Source organism: Cydia splendana, chromosome 10 (genome assembly GCF_910591565.1).
Source record: "Cydia splendana chromosome 10, ilCydSple1.2, whole genome shotgun sequence".
NCBI classification, from domain to species: domain Eukaryota; kingdom Metazoa; phylum Arthropoda; class Insecta; order Lepidoptera; family Tortricidae; genus Cydia; species Cydia splendana.
The window spans coordinates 967,051-993,037 of NC_085969.1; the positions used below are offsets into that span (position 1 = coordinate 967,051).

Genomic DNA, 25,987 nt, shown 5'->3' on the forward strand with positions numbered 1-25,987 from the left:
TTTCTTATGTCAATGGTCGTTAGAATTTGCTTCAAGTTTAAAAATATCGATTTGTGTGATATTGTAACTTATTTATATACCTGCACTTCCAGTGTCCCGGCGAGGCTCATTACAGCGCGTGACAACGTGACATTGGTCAGCGTGACAAGTATGTTGTCTATCACCGGGCTCTGTATAGGACTTGACGCGTCCCGAGTTACTTGCTTGAAGAAGTTCTCTATCTGAAGATCGCCTGAAAAATGGAAGTTTTTTATCATCTGTAGCCGTAAACATGTTAAGAGTAAATATCCCGTTTTCAATAGTATTTACAACATGATAATCTATCGATAAAGTGGAATTGAAAAAAAAAATTATCAGGATTACTGGTGCGAACGAAAAGTTACGTGATCTTTTTAATAAGTTATTTAAATTTCGCAATAATTACACAATTTACACATGTGTATAAAATGTTTAGAAGAAAGACAGATTTTATTCTTACCCATGTTCAGGACAAGTAAGTTTGGCGAAGATGGTTTCTGAGGCAGCAAAAGTACAGGCGCGTGGAGCTGAAACGTCAACACATAAATAGAGAAGCTTATACATTGTATAAAAAAGGTTTTAGGGGTCATTTGAAGTGAAAATGATTTTGGAATTTGTCACCTCTACCTAATCTTCCTATGTCCCGGGTTACGAGTATACTTACGCATTTGTAAATGTACATTTCTCATTGAGAAAGTGACGGAGATAGCGCGATTATGGTTGGAAACGGTGTGTTTTTAATAGGAGACGGCTCGTTTTTGGTGGGAGACCGTGCGTTCTAGGCCACAGCGAGAGACTTGTAAACCACTGTAACTATCCCAGATCAGTTACTCGTCTCACTAAGTGCCTATTTGATACTTATCCGTCACAAAACACTTGATTTTAAGGAAATGTTACCTCTATAACAAGATTTAGCCGCGCGCTCCAGGTCCTAATGCCACGCGCTTGCCGCTCAGCGGCTTTCTCTGCTGCTATGGCGGCCTCCGTAGCCACACTGGATGGTATTAGTGGTTCGAGGAATTGCTGAAAGCACAAAAATATGTCAAATTGCTTTGCCAGGTGTGATAGATTAAAACTCAACATAACGTTTCCTTGCTAAGGTCCCACCCTTTTACACAGTTGTCAAAAGATTTGAGGACGATAGGCGTAAGAGAAGACGTGGCGCAAAATAGTATAAAATGGCGCTAAATGATGCGGATAGCCGACCCCAAAAGCAAAGAGTAGTACGGCTCTCAAACTAGAAGATACTTACGATTTTTTCTTACACCTTACACTTCTTTTTCAATCAATAACAGTTTGCTCTCGACCAAACTTATGAAGAGATGGAAACGAGAATTCTTCAACAACATTTTATTTGTATGTAAAATGTGTTTTAGTAAAAGCGAGATTTAAAAAAAAATAACTCTCACCTGCAATTGATGTAAAGCACAGTTCAACAACACCAGCTGCACTCTCCCGAGATGGATCCTCAACTCGCCATGAGATTTCAATTCTTGCCGTCCGTAATAACGCGGCGCGGCGCGAACATATTTCAACTCGAGCACTCTGTCTTCATCCGGCCACATTAGCTAAAAATACAAAAAGTATTGAGAATAAATTGAAGACAACCAGAAACATAATAATACAGAAATAAAAGCAGAGTCGTTATTGTATGTATTGGAGCTTTAATTCAAAAAGCGTACAACTTTATTGTACATAACTGTCAGACTGTATAAATTTTGTTTGAATAAATAAAAAATATATACTAAAAAATATAACTTACCTTAGGATACAACGTAGCTCCGGCCAAGTCATCTAGATGAGCAGAGGCGAGGAATAGCTTGAATATCATCCTATCGTTAGCACGGAACACACAGTCACTTTCCAATCCACATATTCTGAGTTCTAACAACGCGCCGTGTTGGTGACTCAGCTTTATTGAGGCTGAAGAGACCCTGAGAGAAGAAGGATTGTGGACTTACGATATCGAATTATTAATTACATCCAAGTAAAACAATTGATTAGAGACAACGGGAATGAACCTTGTGAATATGCTTGTGAAACTTATATTTTTCAAACGTTGTAACCTCCAATAAAATGTATTTTTTGTTAAAAGTATAACTAGTACCATCGACCACACTGTTAAGTTGTTAACTGACAGTTCGTAAACCTTATTACAAAAGGCATAAAGTCCACCAATGGACGGTTAAGAGCGTTTTTACTATAAGTAAGTAGTACTTTTAAACAAAGTACTATATCTACACATGAAATGTTGTTGTACCTGACAGAGTAGCTGAATTTGGTGGCACCAGAAGGCACAGGCGGGTCCGCTTCAGGTTGCATCAGATAGTCCCAAAGAGATTTGGTCTTTGGCAGCAGGGCTTTCTTCAGGTTCAACTCGTGTCGAGTTTGAATTCTGCAGGACAGAAATTTCTGATTAGCTGCATTATAAAAAAGTATAATAATAATAATAAATCATTTAATTCAGACCAAGTTTGATCCATAGTATGTTAGTTACAGAGGTATCTTAATAACTATGTTGTGTGTATAGGTTATATAACTTTAAAAAAGCCCGAAAAAGAAAATTGACTGACAAGTGCAAAGTTCTAATAATATAAAAATTTTACCTTCCAATAAAATTGTTATTATGTTTCCTTCTACGTCAGAGGTCTTCATTGAGAGAGTAACGCCTCCGGTGTCCGATAGATGCCGCTAGCGTCTATGTAGTCGCTCCGCCCCACGCCGTGACGTAGTTCCGCTTCCCCTCCCTGCGAACCGTCGTTGCTCGCTTTCCGCGACTCGCCGCCATGACATTGTTGAGGAGAAGTACCGTCGGCATAAAAGTAGCCTAGTAGCCTGCCAGGAAGGCATTACTCAGACCTCTGACGTAGAAGGAAACATAATAACAATTTTATTGGAAGGTAAAATTTTTATATTATGTGTTCCGTATTCTACGTCAGAGGTCTTCATTGAGACCTGTTTATTATCTCCTGGTGGCGAGTCAGCGGGCGCGCAAGCGTTAGGGCTACTGTCACCTACTGTCATAGAATTCAGAGAAAGAATAAATATATACGCCTTATTGCAACCCATGAAATCACAGTGACTCGTTATAATGATACATTACAGGAAAATGAGAATTTAAATTGTAATCCCAGGTTCCAATCTGACGTTAAACTGGTTTGAGAGATTTCTCATTCGAAATCGCATCCGATCCGCAGAATCTCGGCGATAGAATCGTCTAAAGAAAAAGTCATGTTTCCAATTAACTTAAGCTAATTGGATAGTTTTCCAGCCAATTTAGTGATTAAGTACATCGTGGATCGAAAGCAATCGTAGGCGAGGCCGGCTTGGATGAGACTGTGGCTGGAAGAAATAGGCGCAGTGTCCCCTAACATTTTGTGTAATTCTCACAAATTGACGTACCCAGACTACCTACTTACTGGGTCTATACTTTATTCCGGAGCTTCTAAGAGTCCAGTTGGTAAGACACGTTATCTGGTTTAGAGCCGAATTTCGGACACAAAATAATAGCGCGAAAGTTATCTATGCAATTGCCCGGGCTACAAAGTAGTAGAGTAAGGTCATTGACCCTGCGGCCTGATGCTAACAGTAAAAGTGCGGCAGCGCTTCTATATAGGTACGTTGTAGGGCTATTCAAGTTAGGGCAAATAATTTTTATTAGATTTCTCGCGTCCCAAGTTGGTGGCTTGGGAGGCGCTGGTCTCGCTATTAATAGCCTTGGAAGAAGGCATAGTGTCCGATAGGCTTATGAACAAGTGTCGTTCTGAAAGCTAACATGGACAATAGAAATAGATGTCTGAGATAGCTCGTTACTTCACTGGATATTAGAGGTACCTGGCAATCAATCTTAATTTTGATGCACCATGAAGACCATTTCTACATTGTGGGCGTACAGGCGGCCTAGACAAGGGGACGATCTAAGGAGTGCTCCCGGTACTGGTTTTCTATATAAACACACCGGAACCGGGAATCGTTTTCTCGCCATACAAACTCAGTACCGGGAGTATCCCCCGGACGATCACTTGAGTTTCTTTCTGTCTCTTTATCACTCTTCCATATTAGTGAGACACTGACAGTTGCGTCTCGTTTGCTACGTAGCGTTAGCCCTTGGCATGTTGCATGCATGCGCCAGTCACGCCAGTAGGTACATCAAGCGGACGTCACTCCTGATCCCGCCAGCCCGGTGTTGACCTATCTGACAGGAGCTACGCCTCGATTCTTAAGGTCGTTGACTCGTTAGGAAGGGCGGTCTGACCTTGTGTTCACTAGGACCGCCAGTAAATTGCAAGCTTACCACAGCTGCGTGAAGGCTCTCCTCATCACGCCGTCACAGTAAACAGACTAGGCTGGGAGGTGGAGACATCCATGCCAAGTCGTATCACCGGCAGCTGCCAAACGCGTCGTGGTAGCAGTTCAAAGAGTCTGTTAAGAAATACCGTGGCACAGTGCGAGGTCTCTCGAAAGCGGAGGCTGGCTAACAGGGCGCCTATCAGGCGAAGATATTCTCGGCGGCTTCTGGGCGCAGCTGCCCCTCTGGCGCGCAGTGACTTCTTGATAAACCGTCGCCCTCGGGAGTTGTACCGACCTGGTAGCAAGAAACCAGCGCGACTTGTAGAAGATCTGCTGGCATCAGCAGTTTTTGCGACAGCCGTAGTAACGGAAGGGATGTAGTGTCGCCGTCGTTTTATGTATACTGTAACGGTCCGGTTGTATGTTTGTAGTACACTACTGTCGTCAGCGCTGCAGATGCGGCCCGTTAACGATTACTCTCCACTGAAAGGTCCTTACCTCGTACATTGTCTACCATTATTGGAGATTGTAACGGACTGCAGGCATAAGATGAGGAGGGAAGTGGCACGAGGTTTTCGGCAGCTGTCAGAAGTGTTGCTGGGGACTGCGAAGGTGTCACCTTCCTCCATGAACTAAAGTTTGGGAATTTTAGACTATTAAGCAGGAGGCATTGAGTCTCATTTCTGCTAGAAACTCGGCAGCAAGGCAGGCCTGTATGTCACGAAAAAGAAAACTTTAAATCGGGGTGCTGTGCCACGTGTCCCACGTGATGTCTAGGAGCGTGATGGTCTAATTCGCTTTATCCGAAGAAACGCCTATATTGAGCTAGTATAGGGGTCGCATGCTTTTAAGGAAATCGAACTGATGAAATCAAGTCTAAAATCGATTTTGGCGCTTTGCGTAGCAAAACTGTTTCGATAAAGTCGAAGACAGACAGATGCAAACTGCTGGAGTCCTCCTGGCCCCTTTCTCTTAGCACCGGAAACTCAAGCTTGTTCAGGCGCAGCGGGTTTATTTGTCCCATTTTGTTTATTAGGGGCTTGGCGAACGAGTTCGTCTTTGTAAGACGGAACATAAGCTGGAGAGCGCGGGCAGCAGAGAGATAATTATGTGAGGACTGCAGACCTTTTCGATGCCTTCAACCTCGGTTGTGAGCGGTCGCACAGGATCGTGTCGCAAAGCTGCTCTCCGGTTGGATCGCTCGCTGGCCTCGAGACGTCGTAGGACCCCCGAAGCGGCACGGCTCCTCGTCGATCAGCACCTTTATGAAGCCCAGGGACACGACGTATTTTCCTCTGGGTATCGACATATCTTACCGCTTTCAACTCCGGGCACCTTGTCTGCCGTCGCCATCCTTAACCGAAACCAAGAGTTTAGCGGTCTGTTCGTGCTGTGGCACCATAGCTATAGGCGCCTGCGTACCTCAATGGGACCATGTGAACAGGACAAAACTGATACCGTGGCGCCAGCGTCAGCTTGGTAGGCAGCATCGGCGACGGGTAAGTTCGCGGTGGTATTCTTGCGAACAGAACATGGGCTCCATTGCAAGGGACGACATCGTCGTAGTTGCAGCATCTGTGGGCAGCATCGGCGTGATTGTCGGCGCCATCATGGCAACCACCGCCGCTCGGGAGGCGCCGGTGCGTAAGGTGAGAGGCGCCTCGTGGTGGCCGGCTCGAGAGGCGCCGGTTCGTGAGATGAGAGGCGCCATCGTGGCGGCCGGCTCGGGAGGCACCGGTGCGCGAGGCGGGCGGCGCTATCATGGCGGCCGCCACTGGCTCAGGAGACGCTGGTGCGTGAGGCGAGCACCTATCATGGCGGCCCGCTCGAGAGGCGCTGTCGCGTGAGGCGGGTGGCACCACCGTGGCGGCCGCCGCCGCCGGCTAGGGAGGCGCCGGTGCGTGAGGCGAGAGGCGCCATCGTGGCGGCCAGCTCGGGAAGCACCAGTGCGTGAGGCGGCCGCCGCCAGGCTCGGGAGGCGCTGTTGTGTGAGGCGAGAGGCGCCATAGTGGCGGCCAGCTCGAGAGGCGCCGGCGCGTTAGGCAGGCGGCTCCATCGTGGCGGGCGGCGCCAACGTGGTGGTCGTCACCGCCGGCTCGGGAGGCGGTGCGTGATGCGAGAGGCGCCATCGTAGCGGCCAGCTCGGGAGGCACCGGTACGTGAGGCGGCCGCCGCTAGGCTCAGGTGGCGCCATAGTAGCAGCTAGCTCGAAAGCCGTGAGGAGGGCGGCGCCATCGTGGCGACCGCCGCCGCCGGCTCGCGAGGCGCTGGTACGTGAGGCGAGAGGCGCCATCGTGGCGGCCAGCTCGACAGGCGCCGGTGCACATGACGGACGTTACCTGCACGGGAGGCGCCGATGCGTGTGGCGGGCAGCGCCATCGTAGCGTCCTTCGCTGGCTCGGGGGGGTGAAGTGTGCGCGTGGCGGCTGGCTCGTAGTTGTACGCATCATCACGGCGACACTGTTGCCATGGGCGGCGTCATCGTAGTGGCCTCCACCGGCGCGTAGGTCACCAGCGACGCTATGACGGACGGCAACCGACGGGCGAACGGCACCGCCGCTGTACTGTAATGTTTCCACTGCTTCCACGTAACTTATCTTCCTTCCACTTCGAGCAGTCGGGACGCAGGAGCCTTTGCGCCAGGACGGGATCGAGAGGTGTAATCCACCCGCGCCGGACCGCAGCAACAGGAGCGGGCGTGTTCTCTCGGAGTCTCGGACTGGAAGCGCCCGCCCCGCGACACCTCGGGCCCCGGCCCGCAGCGTCGCGGCGTCTCGGAGTCACCTCGGACGACAGCAGAAGAAAGTCGGCGACACGGGCGGGGGGCGGGGCGCCGGTGCCACGGGCGGGGGCTTCCCTGTCGCGTCGCTGCTGAACGCCAAATAAAACTAGAATATCATTAAACTGGCTCACCGGATGGTTCGAGACAATCCAAACCTCCTTATCAGTCCTATAGAAGCGCGGCACCCAACAGCGGCGCGCGCAGGCTGTCCGCCTCCGCGCCGCCCCCGCCGCCGCCGGCACGATGACCGCACGTTCCCTCTCCGAACGCGGAGCGACTTAAGTTACCACTTGTTGATAAAAAACTACTGACGCACTTCCTACTTCGATCTCGAAAATGCGCGACCCGCCTGAGAACCGTGCCTGTCAAAGTAGGCATTTACAATGCGCAACTAACAACACGAGGTACTCCCGGGCTTGTTAACGGTAACGATTTTAGCAGCATGGTATGTAAAAATTCATTTAGCTATTTAATGGAACAAGCTTTGGTTCGGAAATTTTAAAGCACCATGCTGCAAAAGTGACGCAAAAAAATTTGCGGAACGAAACAATGTGATGGCGGCGAGTCGCGGAAAGCGAGCAACGACGGTTCGCAGGGAGGGGAAGCGGAACTACGTCACGGCGTGGGGCGGAGCGACTACATAGACGCTAGCGGCATCTATCGGACACCGGAGGCGTTACTCTCTCAATGAAGACCTCTGACGTAGAATACGGAACACATAATACATTATTTTTAAAAGACAAGCAATTGAACACTTGCTTACGTACGTAGTAATTTCCGTCACTTCGGGGAGTAATCGAAATATCGCTCTAACTGAAAAAAAAACTCGTAACTTTTTACAAATAGGGTCCCAGCCCAGTGGGCGGCTGAAGAGTTCCTTTAAGGTCAATAAAATATCGCCGGTGTTACTAAATAGTCGCTAAACTCACTAAAGTCGCTGTTTTGTTTTTGGCATTTCAATTTGAAGACATACTTACTCATCATAAATACAATGTAGATAGTGCACCATGGATTTAAGTCCCTGTGCGTTGAGGGACATGGCAATAGGCCCCGTATCACCCACTAGGCTCTGTTCCACGCTGTGGAAGTGGCTACGGAAGTCCGGGCAGTCGGCACGCACCTATAAGAAATAAACAGTTGGTCTCTGAAAATAATCACTTAGGGCCAGTTGCACCAACCAGAATTAACAGGCTGATCAACGTCAAGCAGCAGAGAACTATGAAACTTTCCATACAATAAAATTTACCGAACGGTAAAACGGTGACAGACGGTTTGGTGTTCAGTAAATTTTATTGTATGGAAATTTTCATAGTTCTCTGCTGATTGGCGTTGATCAGTCTGTTAATAATCATGATAAAAATTCTTATATTTTTGACATTAATGCAAACTTATTATGTAATTGTATTTCATGAAATAAATCATCTAATCTAATCGAATTGTGGTTGGTGCAACTGGCCCTTAGAGTCAGTTGCAACAAACCGTCTATCACCATTAAAGTGTTCGGTAAATTATATTGTATGAGAAATTTCATACTTCTCCACTGAGTGAAGTTGATCAGTCCTCTAATTGTGGTCGGTGCAACTGGCCCTTAGTCTCTCAAAAGGATAAAATGCAACTTTGTCCACTGAGAACACTGAAGAACCGTGAAAATGATTAGATACCTACCTTCCTATATAGTAGGTTGAGCAGTTCCCCCGAACTGCTGAGCAGCAGTACATCTCCTGCGTCAGTATGTTCCAGCAATGAAGCCTGTAAACAAAATTATAGTATTACGACTTGTCATGAGCCAACACGGGGAAAGTAGAATAGGGTATTTGACTATTAGTCAAATCAGTTTCTTTTTTCGAACTGTCAAAACGATTTGCTACTGTGGAATTTATATGAAACACTAGCATGTGACGTAGTAACCAAATTACCTACTCTTTATAGTTTTATATGGGTTTTAAAATACAAATTGTATCTAAAGTAACCTCTAGGCACCCAGAGACCTATAAAAAGGTCTCCTGTTCCATTCTAATTTGAATCTTTGTTATGACTAATCAAAATTGCATTTTTCTTGGCAAGTTTTGACGTGCCTTATTTTATCTTCTGGTGCCTTATTTCTTGCATGGTGTAAAATAATTTATTTTAAATACAGTCAAATACCCTATTGTGTCGTCTAGAGCAGCGGTCGGCAACCTTTTTTTGCGTAGTTTTAGTAGCGTAGTTAACGATGAGTAAGTTGAGACTTGAGTAAGTTGAGAATGAGTTGTGACAGTTTCACGAGCTGCATGCGGTCCGCGGGCCGCAGGTTGCCGACCGCCGGTCTAGAGTAATACACTAATACAGTAATGTTAGGTGAAAGTCGTGGTTTCCAAGCGGCAAAGGGAGGACATCTATCATAGATCCTTCGATATTCTTGTTGCACCATCGTAAATATTTGAATATTAGCGCACTAGCGTAGTATCGCGTCGGAACCCAAGTCTAATTTTGGATTGCTGAACCAGCGGAGTTACAGTTGAATTATTCGTACAGTTATTGCACCATGATAACCACCACTTACTGTGAGATAAATGTGTAGCTGTTCGAACATCACTACACCTTATACAAAAAAGTCCCCCGCCGCGTCTGTTTGTAGGTATGTATGTTCGCAATAAACTCAAAAACTACTGAACGGATTTTCATGCAGTTTTCACCCATCAATAGAGTGATTCTTGAGCAAGGTGTGTAATTTGTAAAAGGTTTTATGTAACCCGTGCGAAGCCGGGGGGGGGGGGGATTGATAGTTCGTAATAAAACAAGACACTAAGTACCTGAGTGACACACAGCTGCACGGCGGGCCCGTATTGCATCAGAGCCACGTCGAGGCAGACCTTGCTGATGCTTAGCAGCACGTACGGACGGTCCTTGTCTTCTCTCGTCGAACGGGAGAGGTTGACCACGACCTCACCTGCAAGAAAAGGTACAAGCATATGGGGCATTATCTATGAAAAGGGATCTTATTGTCGATGGCGCTCACGCCGCACAACGTCGCGCGGTTTTGTATTTATATCGGAGCATCGTTAGTAATGGCGTAAGCCCCATCGACAATAAGGTCCCTTTTCATAGGTAACGTCACATATGATGAACATCTTTATGATGTAAACGCCTCACAAGATTTACTTTTCGGTCTTGAACTGAAGATTAACTAAGTACGAAGAGATGTCAAGAGAGAGAAGCCTTCGATTTAAGCATCAATTTCAGACGTGCGTTCAAGTCTCAATCAAACTACAAACTACAATTAGATTAAGACTAAATATAAACATTATGAAATATAGTAATTGATCCTCGCTCTGGATCGTACTTGGTTCAACAGGTCTCCATAGCAGTTCAGCGGGGGAATGCTGCAGGCATTATGGGGACCTTTGAGCCGGGTACGATGCAGGGGGGGGGGGGTTATTTTAAGCTTAGTGTAGGTTAAGTTTTATTTTAATTATTTTTAGGGCTTTTTATTTTTATGTATAATTTAAGGATTAAATGTTTTAGGTTATTTTATATTTTGAAATGTTAATAAATATATTTTTCAGTAGGACAACAATATTAATTATATAGTGATTTATACAGAAAAAAAAAAATATATGTATATATTAAATAAGAAACAAATATAAATAACTGAATGGTATATATAATAAATGTTCCGGACGTTTGTAAAAAAAGTTATGATTAGAAATTGTATTAAGATGGAATAGAATATAACTTATGAGACCGAAAAAAGGCAGAGGGAGTGAGAATAAATAAAATAGCTAACTAATAAGCATTTAGCGATACAGGCAACTATTACCTTACAAAAGGAAATATGGCCATCGGTTGGACTTACATTACCTTACATAGAGTCGCTTAACGCCAAACTCGTGTAAATCCATCTGTCAGGTTATGCTATTTTGTTATTAAGAAAAGGTAATAGGGTAGATGCTGAAAGGGTCGATTGGATTTACCCGAGTTTGAAGTTAAGCGACACATGTTAACTCATAAATATATCCTTGGTACACTCACCAACTACGAATCTCAGCAACGTATTTATACTGTTACTTGGCGACACATTATCATCAAAACCAGGCAGGTCCACAGAACGAGCGTACACCTCCATCTCTTCGTCACTATGTTCTGATGATATGAACACTTGATTGGACTCTTGGAAGCCTAGCTTCGCGCCGGCTCGGTCGAATGTCGACTCTGGTACCCTGGTTTAAAAGATAGTTTTGTACAAAACATTTTATCAACGTTTTGTAAGCATCTGAATGTGAAATAGATGATCTAAAAATAGACAGGTTTCGAGTTTCATTTTCTTAGTCGAGCCCGAAATAAAATCAACAACAATAATATCTAACAACAACCATGCTTTAACGCAGACAAGGAGAAATTGATGCACTGAACAGAAATATGTATACATTTTTTAGTGGTTGGATTCAAATGTTAGCTCTTGATAACCTAGTTACCTTTTATTTACCTGGTAACTCATAACCGTAAATAGTGTAGATATATCTATAAAAACTCACTTGTTTTTACTCAAATAAGCAGCTACAATCTTCTGACGCAGTCTAACCAACTCGTCATGCCCTGGATCACACGGCACCTAAAAAATACAAAAGTCTTATCCGTATGCTTGTCTGCCACCGAGGTGGTATAAAAAAAATTTCAACACTCAGGATCATGACAAATGGTTAAGGCTAAACACCACCCTTAGTCAGAAAAACGGCGTTTTGATAAAAGTCTCACAAACATTACGAATTGCGGATTATGCCCTTGGGTCTACTGAACTCCCCCACCGTAGTTTTTCGCATGACACTTTGATGAGTTACATACGTTAAAGATATAATACTAGAATAATATACAGCGACCCGTAAACGTGCATAATAAATTAAACTTATAAAGCGGGTATGTACTTTTGCAGTTGTATGTACCATCGTCCACACTGTTAACTATCCATCGATGGACCATGGGTGGCCTTTTGTGATAAGGTCCACCAATGTACAATTAAGAGTTTTGCTGTTTGTATGTTCCAGTTTAAACTGGCATTACCTTATCCTTCATCATCGCCGTCATCTCCGGCTCCTCAAGCTCCTCAGCATAATCCCCAGAGTCCATGAATGAAACGGGAACGGTGTTCGGCACGGGCACGGGCAAGTTGTCCAGGAAATCCAGTAGGGAAGCGATGATACGTTGAGATAGGTTCAGTTTTACGCTTGAGAGGGATATGTTCAGTTTGTATCTGAGGACAATATTATAGAATTTGAAAAGTATTTCAAAACATGTACCTATAGGTAAAGTTCCGACTCTCAAACTTTAGACTATTAAAGTCTAATAATGTTCTACTATTGATTGCTGTCCTTGAACAGCACTAGTAATTTCAAATTATTAATCAATTGGAGCAAATCGTCGGGTGACAAAAAAAAGTCACTAACTAACACCATTGAAATTATTGGACAATAAACCGTGTTACAAGTGTAATAAAGTGCATTGTTACTTTAATTTTTTGATAGTACTTAGTGACTTTTGCTTGTCACCCGACGAAATATGAATGAAATCGATACAATATTTGCCTGCGATACACAGTGGAGTTCTCATTAGAAAACAAAGTTTTCAAAAAATCTTATAACGTACCACGCATATTACTTATTGCAGCTGTTGCAAGGCATTACAATGTGGGGTAAAAAATAATCATTAAATAAATCAAGATCAAAAATACCTTGGTAGCAATTTGTAGTCCTTCTTAATGCTGTTTGAGAAGACGACCTGAGCCTTCATACGCGGTACCAGATGGAGTTCCGAGTCAGTTTGGCGTCGTGCCTCGCGCCAGGATTCAACGCCTTCGCAGAATAGAACCTGACAGGAAAATTTTTACTGTGTGTAAATTACACTATAAAACTGGTTAATTTGCTGGTAATCTTGAAACATTATTACTCTTATACCCCAAGAAACATATAGTTCGTTTTTTTTTAGCATTAGAAAGAAGGTAAGCGATCTTGACATGTCTTTTAATTGAAAAACGCTTTTTAAAAATCAGTAACTATTACTTATGAAAGCAGAAGAATATAAATGATCGTATTAGATTCATAATTGTTACATATTTGCCGTGACTTATTTTTAAAACGTGTTTTTCAATAAAAAGACACATTAAGATTGTTTACCTTATTTCTAATGCTAAAAAACACGAACTATAGTAAGTGTGACAATGTAGGTATGTACTCCGTAGTTGTCACTTCCGGCACATATTGTTTTCTTATAATTATAACCTATTTCGAAAATTTCACTGTACTAAGAAAAATTGTGAATGTTACAAGCTCAATATCCAGGATTACGGGTCAGGCATTTAGTAGTAGTAGTAGTAGTAGTAGTAATCACTTTATTGTACACAACACAGGTTTACATAATATTTACAGAAATAAAGGTACAAAGGCGAACTTATCCCTGTAAGGGATCTCTTCCAGTTCCCTTCCTTTCCTTTAGTACTAGTAAGAATTAGTATTTGTAGTTAGTGTACCTAGTAGTAGTAGAAATTGACGCCGTCGACTGGACAGAAACGGCTTTGGACAGAGAAGCATGGCGATATCTTTGGTGTCGGAGGCCAAGATCTGCTTTGGGTCGTCACGCCACAGTAGTAAGTAAGTATCTATTTGATGCTGGCAGTTACCTGACAAGAGCACTCAGCATGAAGCCTGTCATATAGCCTCTCTTCCAACTCCATACACGTAGCGTCTTCCAGCGCCAAGTTCGAAGGTTGAAGATCGGACTTAATGATGATACGGCTGATGTCCACCACCATTAGTTTACCAGTTCTGAAAGAAAAATGTGGTAAAGGTGTAGTGCGTAATTATTTTCCTTCGTATTTTCACGGAAACGTACGAACGTGTCTTCCTATTTCAGTCAGTCTCGATACAAAAAGTAGGTACTGACGTTAACTGAAGTAGCATGACAAATACGAACGTTTCCGAGAAAATACGAAGGAAAACAATTATGCTCTAGATACATCTGTAAATGCTAACTAATTTAGAAAGTTAGAGCTACCCAAAATGTCTGTGACTTAATAGATGCCCGGAAAACGAAAAAATGGATGCCCTAATTTTCTTGGCGCTCTTGACCAGCATTTGGTGACAATTGAATAAATTTAAATTCAACGTGTAAATAATATCGACGTGTCAAGAGCGAAAATAAGTTTGTCATAAGCGACGTCACAAAAAATCATCTAGCAGGAACTAAAAAATATATGGCGTTAGCTAAAAAAACAATTATCGCCTTATGCCACGCTATCTAGACTGAGCCCCGTAAACCTGCACTGTGGCTACACCCAAATCGGTCATCTGACACTGCGCAATTTCGAGTTTGAAATTTGTAAACTTCAAGGTCACTACGAGTAACATTTTTCACAGTCACAGAGGACGGTAGATATTAATATTATAAAAAAATGGTATTTACTTGCTAGCACACCCATATTCCGGCACAATAACACACGGGCCCTTCACATCAACATTGACATGGAACATCTTCTTCCTGCTCACAGCATAAGCCAGAACTGATCGTCCCATGACCGCCGCTTTGTCGGTGGCGTGCGATAACTCTTCGAATAGTTCTTCTGACGTCATTGAGTGGGTTTGGAAGAAGTTTATCAGCTCGGTGAACGCGTGCTGTTGAAGAACAGCGTCAATTAAAAACGGGCAAGAAAAGATATTACAAAGAAAAATCAAATCTAAAACCTGTGAGTTCCTATAATTGGCTTCCTGTATCACTATAATGACTGGTTAGATCATTTTCCCAAAATCATAATTTACCTGTAGCATAATTTCTATTCGCATTTTTTCCTATTCTTAATTTACACCAGACACATTAACTCCTAACATGATTTTTCCACCATGATTGACACTTACCTCCACATAAGTCACTTCAACCGGCTCCAACAAGCAACATAACCCATAATCCGCCTCGCTACTCGCTGGATTCTTCTCTACATCCAAAGCTAGTAGATTCGTACTGGTAGGGGAACCTTTCTCTGCTGTGAGTAGAGGCACCAGTTCACCGTCGGAGGACAGCCCTTCCATCACTATGCTTTCTGCTCGGGCTGAGAGCTGGAAGGAAAAGAAACGTTAAGACTATGAATAGAAGGTTCCGTTTTTAAAAATAGATATCTGGTTATGTAGATTCCTAGAAGCAATAACTAAAATATAACTCTGATTGAGCATTTTGTTATCAGCTGTTCAAAACGCCCATTAATTTCTGCGACAGGACTGTCAACCCTTCCGTGTCAGTTTCTAAGATCCAAGATTCAGGTCATACATTGAGACTTGGGGACATTGGGAGAGTGTACTTTTTATTGTAAAACAGGCTTTTGAATGAAGAAAATTCTACCAATGCTTTTATTTTCAGAAAATATGGAATATGACAAAGATGTATAAATGACGAATTAGTTACCTTGTAAGCTTTAGCTGAAGGTCTAGTTTCCAACGACGCCAAGAACTGTGTGAGTGTCACACCCAACACTTCCTTGTTTCTATTCATGAGAGTCAATGAACAGTTTGCTAGTGTTAAGTTTAGTTTGTGCTCTGAAAATATAAAATAAATCTTAAAATAAGTAAAACCGACTTCAAAAGGATAAAATAAAATATTATCCCGTTTTACATGCGCTAGCAACTGAAACGTTTGAAGTCGGTGCCAAGCCAAATAGTTACAATACTGGTTCTTTCTTTCTTACCAAACTACACCACTGGCAATCAATTTGACTCTTTTAAAATTTGGCTTGGCACCGAATTCAAACGTTTCAGTTGCTAGCGCGTATAAAACGGGATAGTATTATATTTTATCCTCTTTTGAAGTCGGTTAAAAAAAGAAAACACGTTAAGTTTAGATAGGTATAATAGGTCCCTAACTACCTATGTATATTGATATTAGCTTTTTTACATATTTCTCGATATATGACATAATTATATATACATTTAATACTCACCAATATATTGTTTTGACTTATCCTTGGGCGCTCCTTCAACATAACCTATTAGCTCGCAAACCTGTAATAAAAGTTGAAGTTTTTAGGTTTTTTTTTTCAACCTTTAACTCTACAAGGAGAAATTGTCAGGGTAGATCGCGCTACGTACTACTTTATTTTACTATAAACTATACCATACCTTCTTCCGCTCAGGGCTAGAGAGATGACTCCACAGTGTCTTTCGTTCAGTCTTGACACATAATTCAACTCGTGGTTCCTCTTCTACGCTCCGCCACCAGTCAAACTCTGACTCAACCACCTCGATACGATCTGGCTCTTGAGAAAGCAGCTACGGGGAGATATATTTATCAGTATAAATTAAAATTGAATTTGATACAAAATATTAAGCCCTAAGGTTAAGCGGTAATGCGAGCTAAATATCGTTGTCGTGGGTTCTAACTCCCCTTGTAAGTTTCTCGAAACTTTGTGCGACTTATCTAAATATATACAAAACAGTTGGCATTCTTTTGACATTTAACACACAGCCTAAACCACTAAAGGCAGGACTTTCAACCCACTAAAAAGTCCCTCAACTAAAAATGATTTCTAGAATTTCAAACCCCTATTAGTTTAAAATAGAGTTCAAAACTAGTACCTACACATTTGCAATGCAACGAAATCTATATTAAATGGACGTCTTGTTTATAGAGGATGTACCTAACCAAACCTAAAAAAGAATTAAGGGTCCTACAACTAGTTAAATAATAGAAGTAAAACTGAAGATACTGACCTCATACTTAGCCTGTTCCCTAGCTATAACCACCGATATAATCGGCAAGCTATCCTCACACTGCTGTAGGTCCAACTTGAGCTCCGTATCATGAGGACTCCTCAACGTACTCTTATAAGTCTGCTTGTAGTTATTGTAGTTGGCTCGATGCTTCTGAATGGACGCCCAGGTGTAAGGTCTTACGCGTTGTTCGACTACCACGTTGTAGGCGTAACGCCACCATTTTTTGGTGTCTTTGAATAGCGGCACGCCGGGGTGAAGGTGACGGTATTTTCTGTGGGATAAAAATTCAAGGTTACAATAGGTACAATAAGTGAAATAAACATGAGTAATTCAGTAGGTAAGTAATAGACCGAAAAGCTTAAAGCATGAAAATACTCTTGGATGGTACAAACGAGTAGAAATTTTAAATGAAAATCTCGATAAAATGATCGACAGATCCCGTTAAGTCAAACTATCTATCTATGTTTGTATCTAGATACTAAAGAATGGTCTTCTAAATACTGCAGCCTTAGCGCGAGTGCGCTGCGACAGTATCTCGTGCGCGAGGACGACTACCCGTCTCTTTTTCTTTCAATTAATGCAGTTAGAAAACGACAGGTAACGGATACCGCCCAGTCACACTCTTGATAACCAGCTGCAGAGCACTTCACAAAAATACAAGCAAGTACTTTGGAAATGTAAACCTGCAGTTTCTTCTAGCTGGCTTCAGTAGATACCAAAAACTACAGTTTGGCCCCTGTTCGATTAAAGAGTACTTTTTCCTCCCTTACCTGTTTAACTGTATCCTATGGAATGAAGACATCAGATTATCAATAGACAAAAACTGTCGTCTTGACAACTGCAATGCGCTGTCTTGAAGCATGGCGTCCAATAACAAGCGAGGGACGCGAGCTTCACTCGAACGGTTAATGAGAACCTTTACCTTGCAGGTGACTGGTTTGAGTACTGAAATTCAAAGACATGAGATTAATACATGAAGTTGAGAAGTGTCAGGAAAACGCTGGAATCATTGTGAAATTGGAAAGAATAGCATGAAAAAAGAGACCGTGTGCGTTGGAGCTTGGATGACCCACCTTGTCGAATACTTAAACTTGATATTGACACTGCAAGCCAATAAGCTGTCCCCTACAGTTCACGCACCCTCCCTTGCACTTTGGAAAGTCTACCACCTAATGGCCTAAATCGAGAATGTACACTTGACGTTAACTCCTATACCCCTGATAACCTGATTACGTGATAACATAAAAGTCCCTATAACAAGTACCTACAGTTTAATTTTCCCCATTTGGCGAAATCATTCTTGTATCTCCGAGCAATGATCCCGTTTTTAAAAAGCTTTAATATACTTGTAATACAAGAGGAAGTCTCTTGTTTAACTACTTTTGTTACAAAAGAAAAAGATTTGTTTTACAGGTTACAAGCTATGGAGTGACAGGCACCAATCTGATACAAAGAATGACTTAACTTAAACGAACACTTACAAAACTCAAAATCCTCATGATGCATAGAGAACTTATCCAGGCCAGTCATCATATAATGCTTCCAGTTATAATACTGCATAGGAGTAATGTTGGCTATCTCTGCATCGTCCAGAGCCGTGGCTGTTGGGTTCCAGTAGAGAGAGAGGGATTCTATGCGCATCATCTGGTACACTGTCGATGCGTTTGCTGGGGTTACTGAGGGTTTCCATTTGCTGCAAAAACGAGGTATAGGTTAGAATTTTTTTACCAAAAGTATAAGCACAAAATGGAGAAAACTCACATCATCATGCATCATATCATTCATATAAGATAAAGTAAATCCAATGCTGGACATCCCGTGGGATCTCCTGAACGCTGGTCGTGCGTTTCCCTCAACCGATGGTCCCCTTAGACGTTGAGATCGTCAACCCACGTTCATGGTTTAAGAACCTTTCTGCCCCAGCAGGCAAATGTGTCGAGGACTTATGATATTTTAGGGTTTTCATTACATTGAAAACTTTCTACCGTAAATATTGAACAACAACTTAAATCCTTAATAGCTGTAAAATTAAAGACGTGATAATATATTCAAATGGGCAAAAGATTTATCAATTACCTGTTAGTGGTCTCGATAGACAAACCCTGCAAACACAACCCGCAAGCCAACGGCCCATCCTTCGAGCTGATCGAATCCTCATACCGCACATGAACATTCCTGACGTAAATCTGCAAATTATTCACTATAGCCGTGAACAGAGTTTCGAAGAAATTCTGCGGGCCTTTGAGAATCTCACTCTCCGCTTCCAAATCTTGGAGGATTTTTCTTTTGGCTGCTCTAGTGAGTCGTTTTTCACGTTCAGGGTCGAAGTAGCTGTTGGAGATGGCTGGGCCGACGAGGACTAGGACGTCTTCGATGTTGACGATGACGGGCTGGGTGTAGAGACCAGACCAGGGGATTTGGAGGTTGATTCGGCCGATGGTGCCGATTTTGACATCGATTGGGAGGTCGAGCTCGTACTGGAAAGGAATACTCAGTTTATTATCATAAAATTACGATCCTTTACTTTACGTAATATACCTAGAGCATGTAGGTGATCTGCAATAGAGTCAGTAAAGCTTAACTAAACAAATAAATTTTTGTGCTTCTTGGCAGAACTCTAAATTCATTTCATGACGGCTCCGGTCGTTGAATGAGCTCCTTGTTGAGGATTTGTGGACATATTCAAAAGTGAAGGGAGCTTACCAGAGCTTCTGGTTTTAGTTGACATTCAGTCAGTATGCCAAGCAGCAACTCTCACTGTATCAGCGAGACAGACATGATAAATCGAAGTCGAGCAGCCAAGTAGGACTTACCAGAGCCTCAGGCTTAAGTCTCAATTCAGTCAGGTTGACATTTCCAGAGAAGATGCCGACGTTCAGGTTCTCCGTGTCCAGGTCCTGGACGTACTTGCCCAGCAGCCGGTTGAGGATGCCGGCTACCGCGCCCTCGAACATGGTGGCGGATTATTTGACTGTAACAAAACAGTATTGTTATCAGACAGACGGATTGGACGGGCACATATTTTCAATGAGAAGGCATAAAGGTAATACTGTACCTAAATGATAAAGTAAAATATCAAAGGTACCTACACTTAAAAATTGTGTCATTGTGTATAAAAGTTTTCATATTTATATGATGCGATAGCCCATGCTTCTTGCTTATCTATTGGTGCGTACGAAATGCTCACGCTATAAATTAATAGGTCTCATTATAACAATAACAAATTAACTTTGAATCGGCTTCTAGGTACACTATGTACTTCACACCGCGCGTCTTGACCTCGGACGCCATAAAATAAATACCAGTTAGAGTTTACCTGCCTATCGATCAAAAACTGTCTGGCTACCTGATTTGTTGCTACCACTCCTAGATATTAGAATATCATATAAATAATAACAGAGGGCGGGGCAAGACTGGGCATTAAACGTATGAAGCCGAATTTAATTTATTTAAAAGTTGTTCTTTCAATTCTTTGAGTATTAGCTTTCTCTAATTGTTAAAGTTGGTTTCCGTCTTAAATACCTTGTATTCCATAAATACTCTATTAAAGTTTGCCGCCTACAAGAAACTCAATACAAATCTTTTACTAACACCTAATGGAGTTCCTAAAATAGAATTAAAAGTTTGAAAACATTACCTCGACTAACGATTTATCAATATCAATATATTATCGTCCAAGTTGTTCCGAGTATAAGCAGTAGGTGTGTACACAAAACCCCAATAAAAATACAAACATACGTTTACCTATACCTAAAATCATAACCTAATGTATTGAATTTTTCGTAGTTTAATATTAGGTAATTAATAATTTCGTCGACAAAGATGCGATTGCTTTTAGTTTCAGCTGGTTTCAGCAATCAAAAGCAAAATGGTTATTTTTCCTAAGATTGAAAATCAAAGAAATATACGCTCATGGACGGAATAGTCCCTATGACGGAATTAGCCACATTGACCTTAATACGTTTAGGATTAAAGGACATAACTGCCAAAGTAAACCTTGCCAGGAACGAATACTTCTCAAAAGTGGGTAATCTCCGCTAATTCAATCTCAGTAGGTAAATAATCTCCACGCAAGCGGAAAGTAAACTCACCTGTCGTAAACCTACTTTTACACAGACTCGACTTTTATTGCTACTCTAGGTTACTAGTTACTACCCTTACAACAAACAAATTACAGTTTATTAGTACGACATAACAAAAAGTTTATTTTATTTATGTGTCTAAGGCTTCGGCATATTCTTTCATTCAGACCTGACACTTGTTTTTTCAACCATTACGTGTAGAATATGGCCAAACCGTCCTACTACCTCTCTTACCGACATATACCATCTAAGGGGCACCTATGTCCTTTTCGATCAGCTTTTCAAGCAAACAGTTTAACAAAATTAAACCCTACAAAAGATTTAAAATACGGTATGCTTAGGTGGTTGGAAAGGACGTTGAAAGTTGTTTAAAAATGTAGCTTATAGTTATAACATCTGCGTCATAAAACGAATCGATTGATAGGTAGGTACCTCTCGACAACAGTTTTGAGACTACGATGAAAATCATAATAAGGAAGAAGAGTTTAGTTTGATATAATATTTTATTATACATATACACCTTATAAAACAAAGTCCCCCGCCGCGTCTGTCTGTGTTTCTTCGCGATAAACTCAAAAACTACAGAACGGATTTTCATGCGGTTTTCACCTATCAATAGAATGATTATTGAGGAAGGTTTAGGTGTATAATTTGTTAACCCGTGCGAAGCCGGGGCAGGTCGCTAGTTAAATATAGAATGCACCGCAACACCACATAAGTATATATTTTTGGTTTAACACATGTAGCTACTGATGTATAGGTACACGGATAAACACGATTCCACAACACTATAGCTTGTAAACAATACCACGATGCATGACCAACTAATATTCTTTATTACAATGTAATCTTATCTCCGCGATAAAGGACATATCGAGTTTGTGTCGATACCGCTTGTAATCTGCCAGCTTTATTTGTGTCTACGCATAAGTAGACTCGTCACAACAATGCATTAACTTGACGTAGGTACCTACCTAATTAATTGGGGAATTGGGGGAAGACCAAGCAATTTGTCGAGAAATTGACATGATTGATGATTTATTATTTTACACTTGTAATAATGATTTCTGGAAAATTTAAGTTTGATATGAGCATGAACTTTAAAGTTTTAAGATTTGTATTAAATTTTGATGAACATCTAACTACGTCCTTAAATCTATCTACTTATTTACTTCACGAGAACCTGGGCTATATATACTCATCTTCATATATCGGAAATCGCCCAGAATGAGGAGCTCTTTATAAGCATAATTTTATTAAAATTAGACGAAAAAAAAAACGAAAAACAAAATTAAAATCGGCTCATCTAAGAGGTTTTACTTTTTCATACAAATTGATCGGTTAGCATCAAGATTTCAAACAATCAGTAGCAAATAGCAATTGATTTAACTTAAAAAGACTGCATGGAAAGACACAGCTGCACCCCTTACCTACTGCCCAAAACAAAACAAAACAAAACAAAAGGAGAATGGGCAATTTGTCCCATGGATGTATACTATTGAGACGTATCTCGTTTGAAAGGGCTTACACATAGCATTATTTTATTGTATGACACCAACTTTGGATAACTTGCAAGGACTGAGCTATTTAAAAAAAAGAGTGACGCATACAAACCGGTTTTTTACAATATACTTGTTATGTAGCTAGTTGTTAGGTCTTTTATATGAAAGAACATGAAAAATTCTACACTTCTGTATACCAATACCTACGTTTAAGTACGTAAAGGGCTGGAATTAATTGATAAAACATATGCTTGAATTAAAAAAACTGTAATTAAACACTTAAGCTTGCTTGTATACGCAAGCCATATATAACAATTAAAAGCTATTTTTATAAGGTATTTTTAGAAAAGTAGACTCGCACTTAAATGCTTGCAGGGGCGGAGATAAAACTAGTTTATTAATTAATTAATTGTGGTAAATGCCGCTTTGATTGTTCTACCTGACACTAGATGGAGCTTTTGTAGCAGAATGGGCATTTTTACTATTTTTATACATAAATGAAACATATCTTATTTGGAAGGTATTAACTTTAGCATTAATATCTTATATGAAACCAAAGGCCAAAAGTATCCAGGGAAGACACTATTAATTATTTTGATCATGCACTGCGGCGTAAACTGGAACTAAAAAATGTCACTCATCTAGGGTTACTTTTCTAACTATTTACATCACTTCGCATGCCTGAAATATAAAGTTATTGCATTTCGTAAATAATTATTGATATTATTCTTATATTTTCGTATATAAGCAAGTCGTACTAAACAACTTAAGTATGTATTTTCAAAACCTCTCTAGTACTGACATCTTGCGTGCAATAGAAGAACCAAATAAGCAGCAAATGCTGGATCCACATAGTCGCATTTAAACGCTCAAAAATGTCACTGAGAACTAAGAATTTACGACTTCATATGTTTGTTTAAATCGGAACGTTGACAATAAACCGAGAGGTCACCATGAACATCGTAAGTTTCATTATATTTGTCTCATTTTGTTGCTCTTACATATTCGAGTGATAAAGCAAGATAAACGAGACATAAGTTTCAAAGTTCGCGGTGGGGATATAACCCTGGCGGTCAGGCTTAGTGGTCTATAGAACCTAAAGTCAGTCCAGTCCAGATGATCAGGGAAAAAAATTGGCGTCAATTTCATCTAGCGTCCAAGGTACTTGATTTATCGCTCTTCAAGAAAATATAAGTAGTGAAACATTAGACCCGGTACAGACGGACTGCAACCCGACTGCGACTTGTATATGAGGCAGCTGCACGCCGACTGCAACGTTGGCGTGCAGTCGGCGTGCAGTTCCCATACAGATTGCAGTCGGGTTGCAGTACCTACTTTGCAGTCCGTCTGTATCGGCCCTATGAGTTTGCGTCGCGAGTCGAAGGTGCGTTTCTTTCGTTTGCCTTAAAAAGCACGATGAAATGGTAGCTGTATGACATAAATAATATAAGTACCTATATATAATTATATATTATTAAATAAAACCTTTCAAAACTTCAAGTATAATATATTTATTTCATGCAAACTAAGAAATATTTCACGACATACATTTTCTTCACGCATAAATATTAGCAGGACGAGTCAACAATTCAACGTAAAGCAAGCATTGGGAATAAGTGTGAAAAAGTACCTACATCAAGATTTGGGAATGGCTAGTGGGACAATCTCGGATCATTTGCGAAATGTTCGCTAAGGGCGTCCGCTAGCTGGCACGGGTGCACGCGAGTGTACCTACGTAGATAAAATCCGTCGCATGCGTCCGCGGCAGTATATGAGCGCCGCTAACTGACGCAGACGCGTGCGGTGGATTAAGAGCCACCACACACTAGCGTCTCCCGAGCGTCGGCGTCTAGTCAACTCTATGGCTGCTCCTCGACGCAACGTCGGCGCAGCGGGGCGCCATTTTCCATAGCGCTGACTATATAGACGCCGATGCTCAAAAGACGCTAGTGTGGGCAGGCTTTCCTCATGGACCAACTACGTATGCACAACTAGTTGTACCATAAGGATTTTTTTTCTAAATCCTTCCCATAGATACAACTGGTTTATTGTCATTTAATTTTAGTTCCCAAATACACAACTATTCTTGGTATAGTCGCGGACGGTCTAGAATGCAAAATGACCACTTTTTTATATCACTAGGGTAGGTTAGGTTCGTTAGTTATCTTCAAATGGCCGAAGGCCAACGGCACAGAAAAGGAGCCCCGCGACAGCGGGGCTCCGTCGACATCGCTAACGTAAAGATAAAACGACGAAAATGATGTAGGCATTTTGCGTTCTGGACAGTTCGCGATGTAGGCTAAAAGTGATATAGGCAAAATATTACACTAGTCGTTTTGCTTTCTAGACCGTCCCCGAATAACCCCTATTCTTGAGTCTTGCCTGTAGTTGTGTTATAAAGAATGGTTAGAGAGCACATTAGTTGTGCTTAGTTGTGCCAGTTGGGCGTAGTTGTGCCATTAGGAATACATATTTTTGATGGCACTACCAGTTCTGGATACGTAGTTGGTCCATGAGGAAAGCCTGAGTGTGGGGTATCCTAAGGTGTAATGCACCCCAGCAGAACCACCTTAGCTTTAATGAATATTAATATCTCTTCTTCCTCGCGTTATCCCGGCATTTTGCCGCGGCTCATGGGAGCCTGGGGTCCGCTTGACAACTAATCCCATGATTTGACGTAGGCACTAGTTTTTACGAAAGTGACTGCCATCTGACCTTACAACCCAGAGGGGAAACTAGGCCTTATTGGGATAATTATTAGGCCTTAATGAATATTAATAATAGAAAAATATCTATCAAATTATAGACTAGTTTAGAATTATTTGATGTCATCTATGTTAAAGCTAAGGTGGTTCAGCTAAGGACCATGACACGGATTAAGTACGATTCCTATCGAACGGGCGGAGTCGGAGCGCGTTTCACATTTAAACGGCCTTAAGCCGGTCGGGTCCTCACGGACGCGGACGGCTCCGTACGAACTCCATCGCTTCTGCCATACATGATGTTTAGGCACATTGAAAATGCGCTACGCCGCGACCCGACCACTACTGTCGGTGGGAATCGTATATTAAGGAATCCGCAACGTTGGGCGTGTGCACGGAGCGGGCGAGCGGGTTAATGAAAAATGTAGGTATGACCTGCCTGACGCGTCAGGCGGGCGCGTTAGTTGGATTTTACCTTACGATTCCACCTGCTCCGTGCATCCGCGCCAGCTAGCGGACGCTCTAAAAGCTCCTAATGAGGCTGCTTTGCATTAGGTAGATGCCCCACTCGCGATTAGTTCCTGATTTGCCGGATTCTTTTTTCCTCGGATTCTCATATAAGTAGGTACTCAGATTGTGACGTCCTAAAGTAAATCCGGCGAAACAGGAATCCGGCGAATCGGGAACTAACACCACACGCCGGTCCGGTGTGCGAGCGAGGGATATCACTGTATACGTACATAAAGCCAGGGATAGACTAGGGACAATTGTCCCACAACAAGTGTCGCCAGCGACGTCGGGTGAAGTCCGGCAATGTCGCGGCATTTCACCCGACGTCGCTGGCGGACAGGTGACCTGCTGGGACCACTGTCCCCAGTCTATCGCT

At 42.1% G+C, this 25,987-nt stretch overlaps 1 protein-coding gene across 1 annotated transcript in view; it reads right to left on the reverse strand.

Annotated features, from left to right (window-relative positions):
- LOC134794545 (intermembrane lipid transfer protein VPS13A-like) overlaps window positions 1-25,987 on the reverse strand; it is a 65,597-nt gene that overhangs the window by 33,888 nt on the left and 5,722 nt on the right. The window contains exons 2-25 of the mRNA XM_063766356.1: window positions 19,629-19,786; window positions 18,892-19,292; window positions 18,297-18,508; window positions 17,586-17,760; window positions 16,813-17,086; window positions 16,222-16,371; window positions 16,044-16,104; window positions 15,512-15,642; window positions 14,971-15,168; window positions 14,522-14,730; window positions 13,740-13,884; window positions 12,795-12,931; window positions 12,128-12,317; window positions 11,605-11,681; window positions 11,102-11,289; window positions 9,883-10,019; window positions 8,756-8,839; window positions 8,068-8,210; window positions 2,279-2,413; window positions 1,781-1,952; window positions 1,428-1,586; window positions 916-1,041; window positions 479-545; window positions 81-232 (exon numbers count right to left, since the gene is read on the reverse strand). Coding sequence (XP_063622426.1) covers window positions 81-232; window positions 479-545; window positions 916-1,041; window positions 1,428-1,586; window positions 1,781-1,952; window positions 2,279-2,413; window positions 8,068-8,210; window positions 8,756-8,839; window positions 9,883-10,019; window positions 11,102-11,289; window positions 11,605-11,681; window positions 12,128-12,317; window positions 12,795-12,931; window positions 13,740-13,884; window positions 14,522-14,730; window positions 14,971-15,168; window positions 15,512-15,642; window positions 16,044-16,104; window positions 16,222-16,371; window positions 16,813-17,086; window positions 17,586-17,760; window positions 18,297-18,508; window positions 18,892-19,292; window positions 19,629-19,769 — 3,864 coding nt within the window. The 5' untranslated portion in view covers window positions 19,770-19,786. The remainder of the gene's footprint in view (window positions 1-80; window positions 233-478; window positions 546-915; window positions 1,042-1,427; window positions 1,587-1,780; window positions 1,953-2,278; window positions 2,414-8,067; window positions 8,211-8,755; window positions 8,840-9,882; window positions 10,020-11,101; window positions 11,290-11,604; window positions 11,682-12,127; window positions 12,318-12,794; window positions 12,932-13,739; window positions 13,885-14,521; window positions 14,731-14,970; window positions 15,169-15,511; window positions 15,643-16,043; window positions 16,105-16,221; window positions 16,372-16,812; window positions 17,087-17,585; window positions 17,761-18,296; window positions 18,509-18,891; window positions 19,293-19,628; window positions 19,787-25,987) is intronic.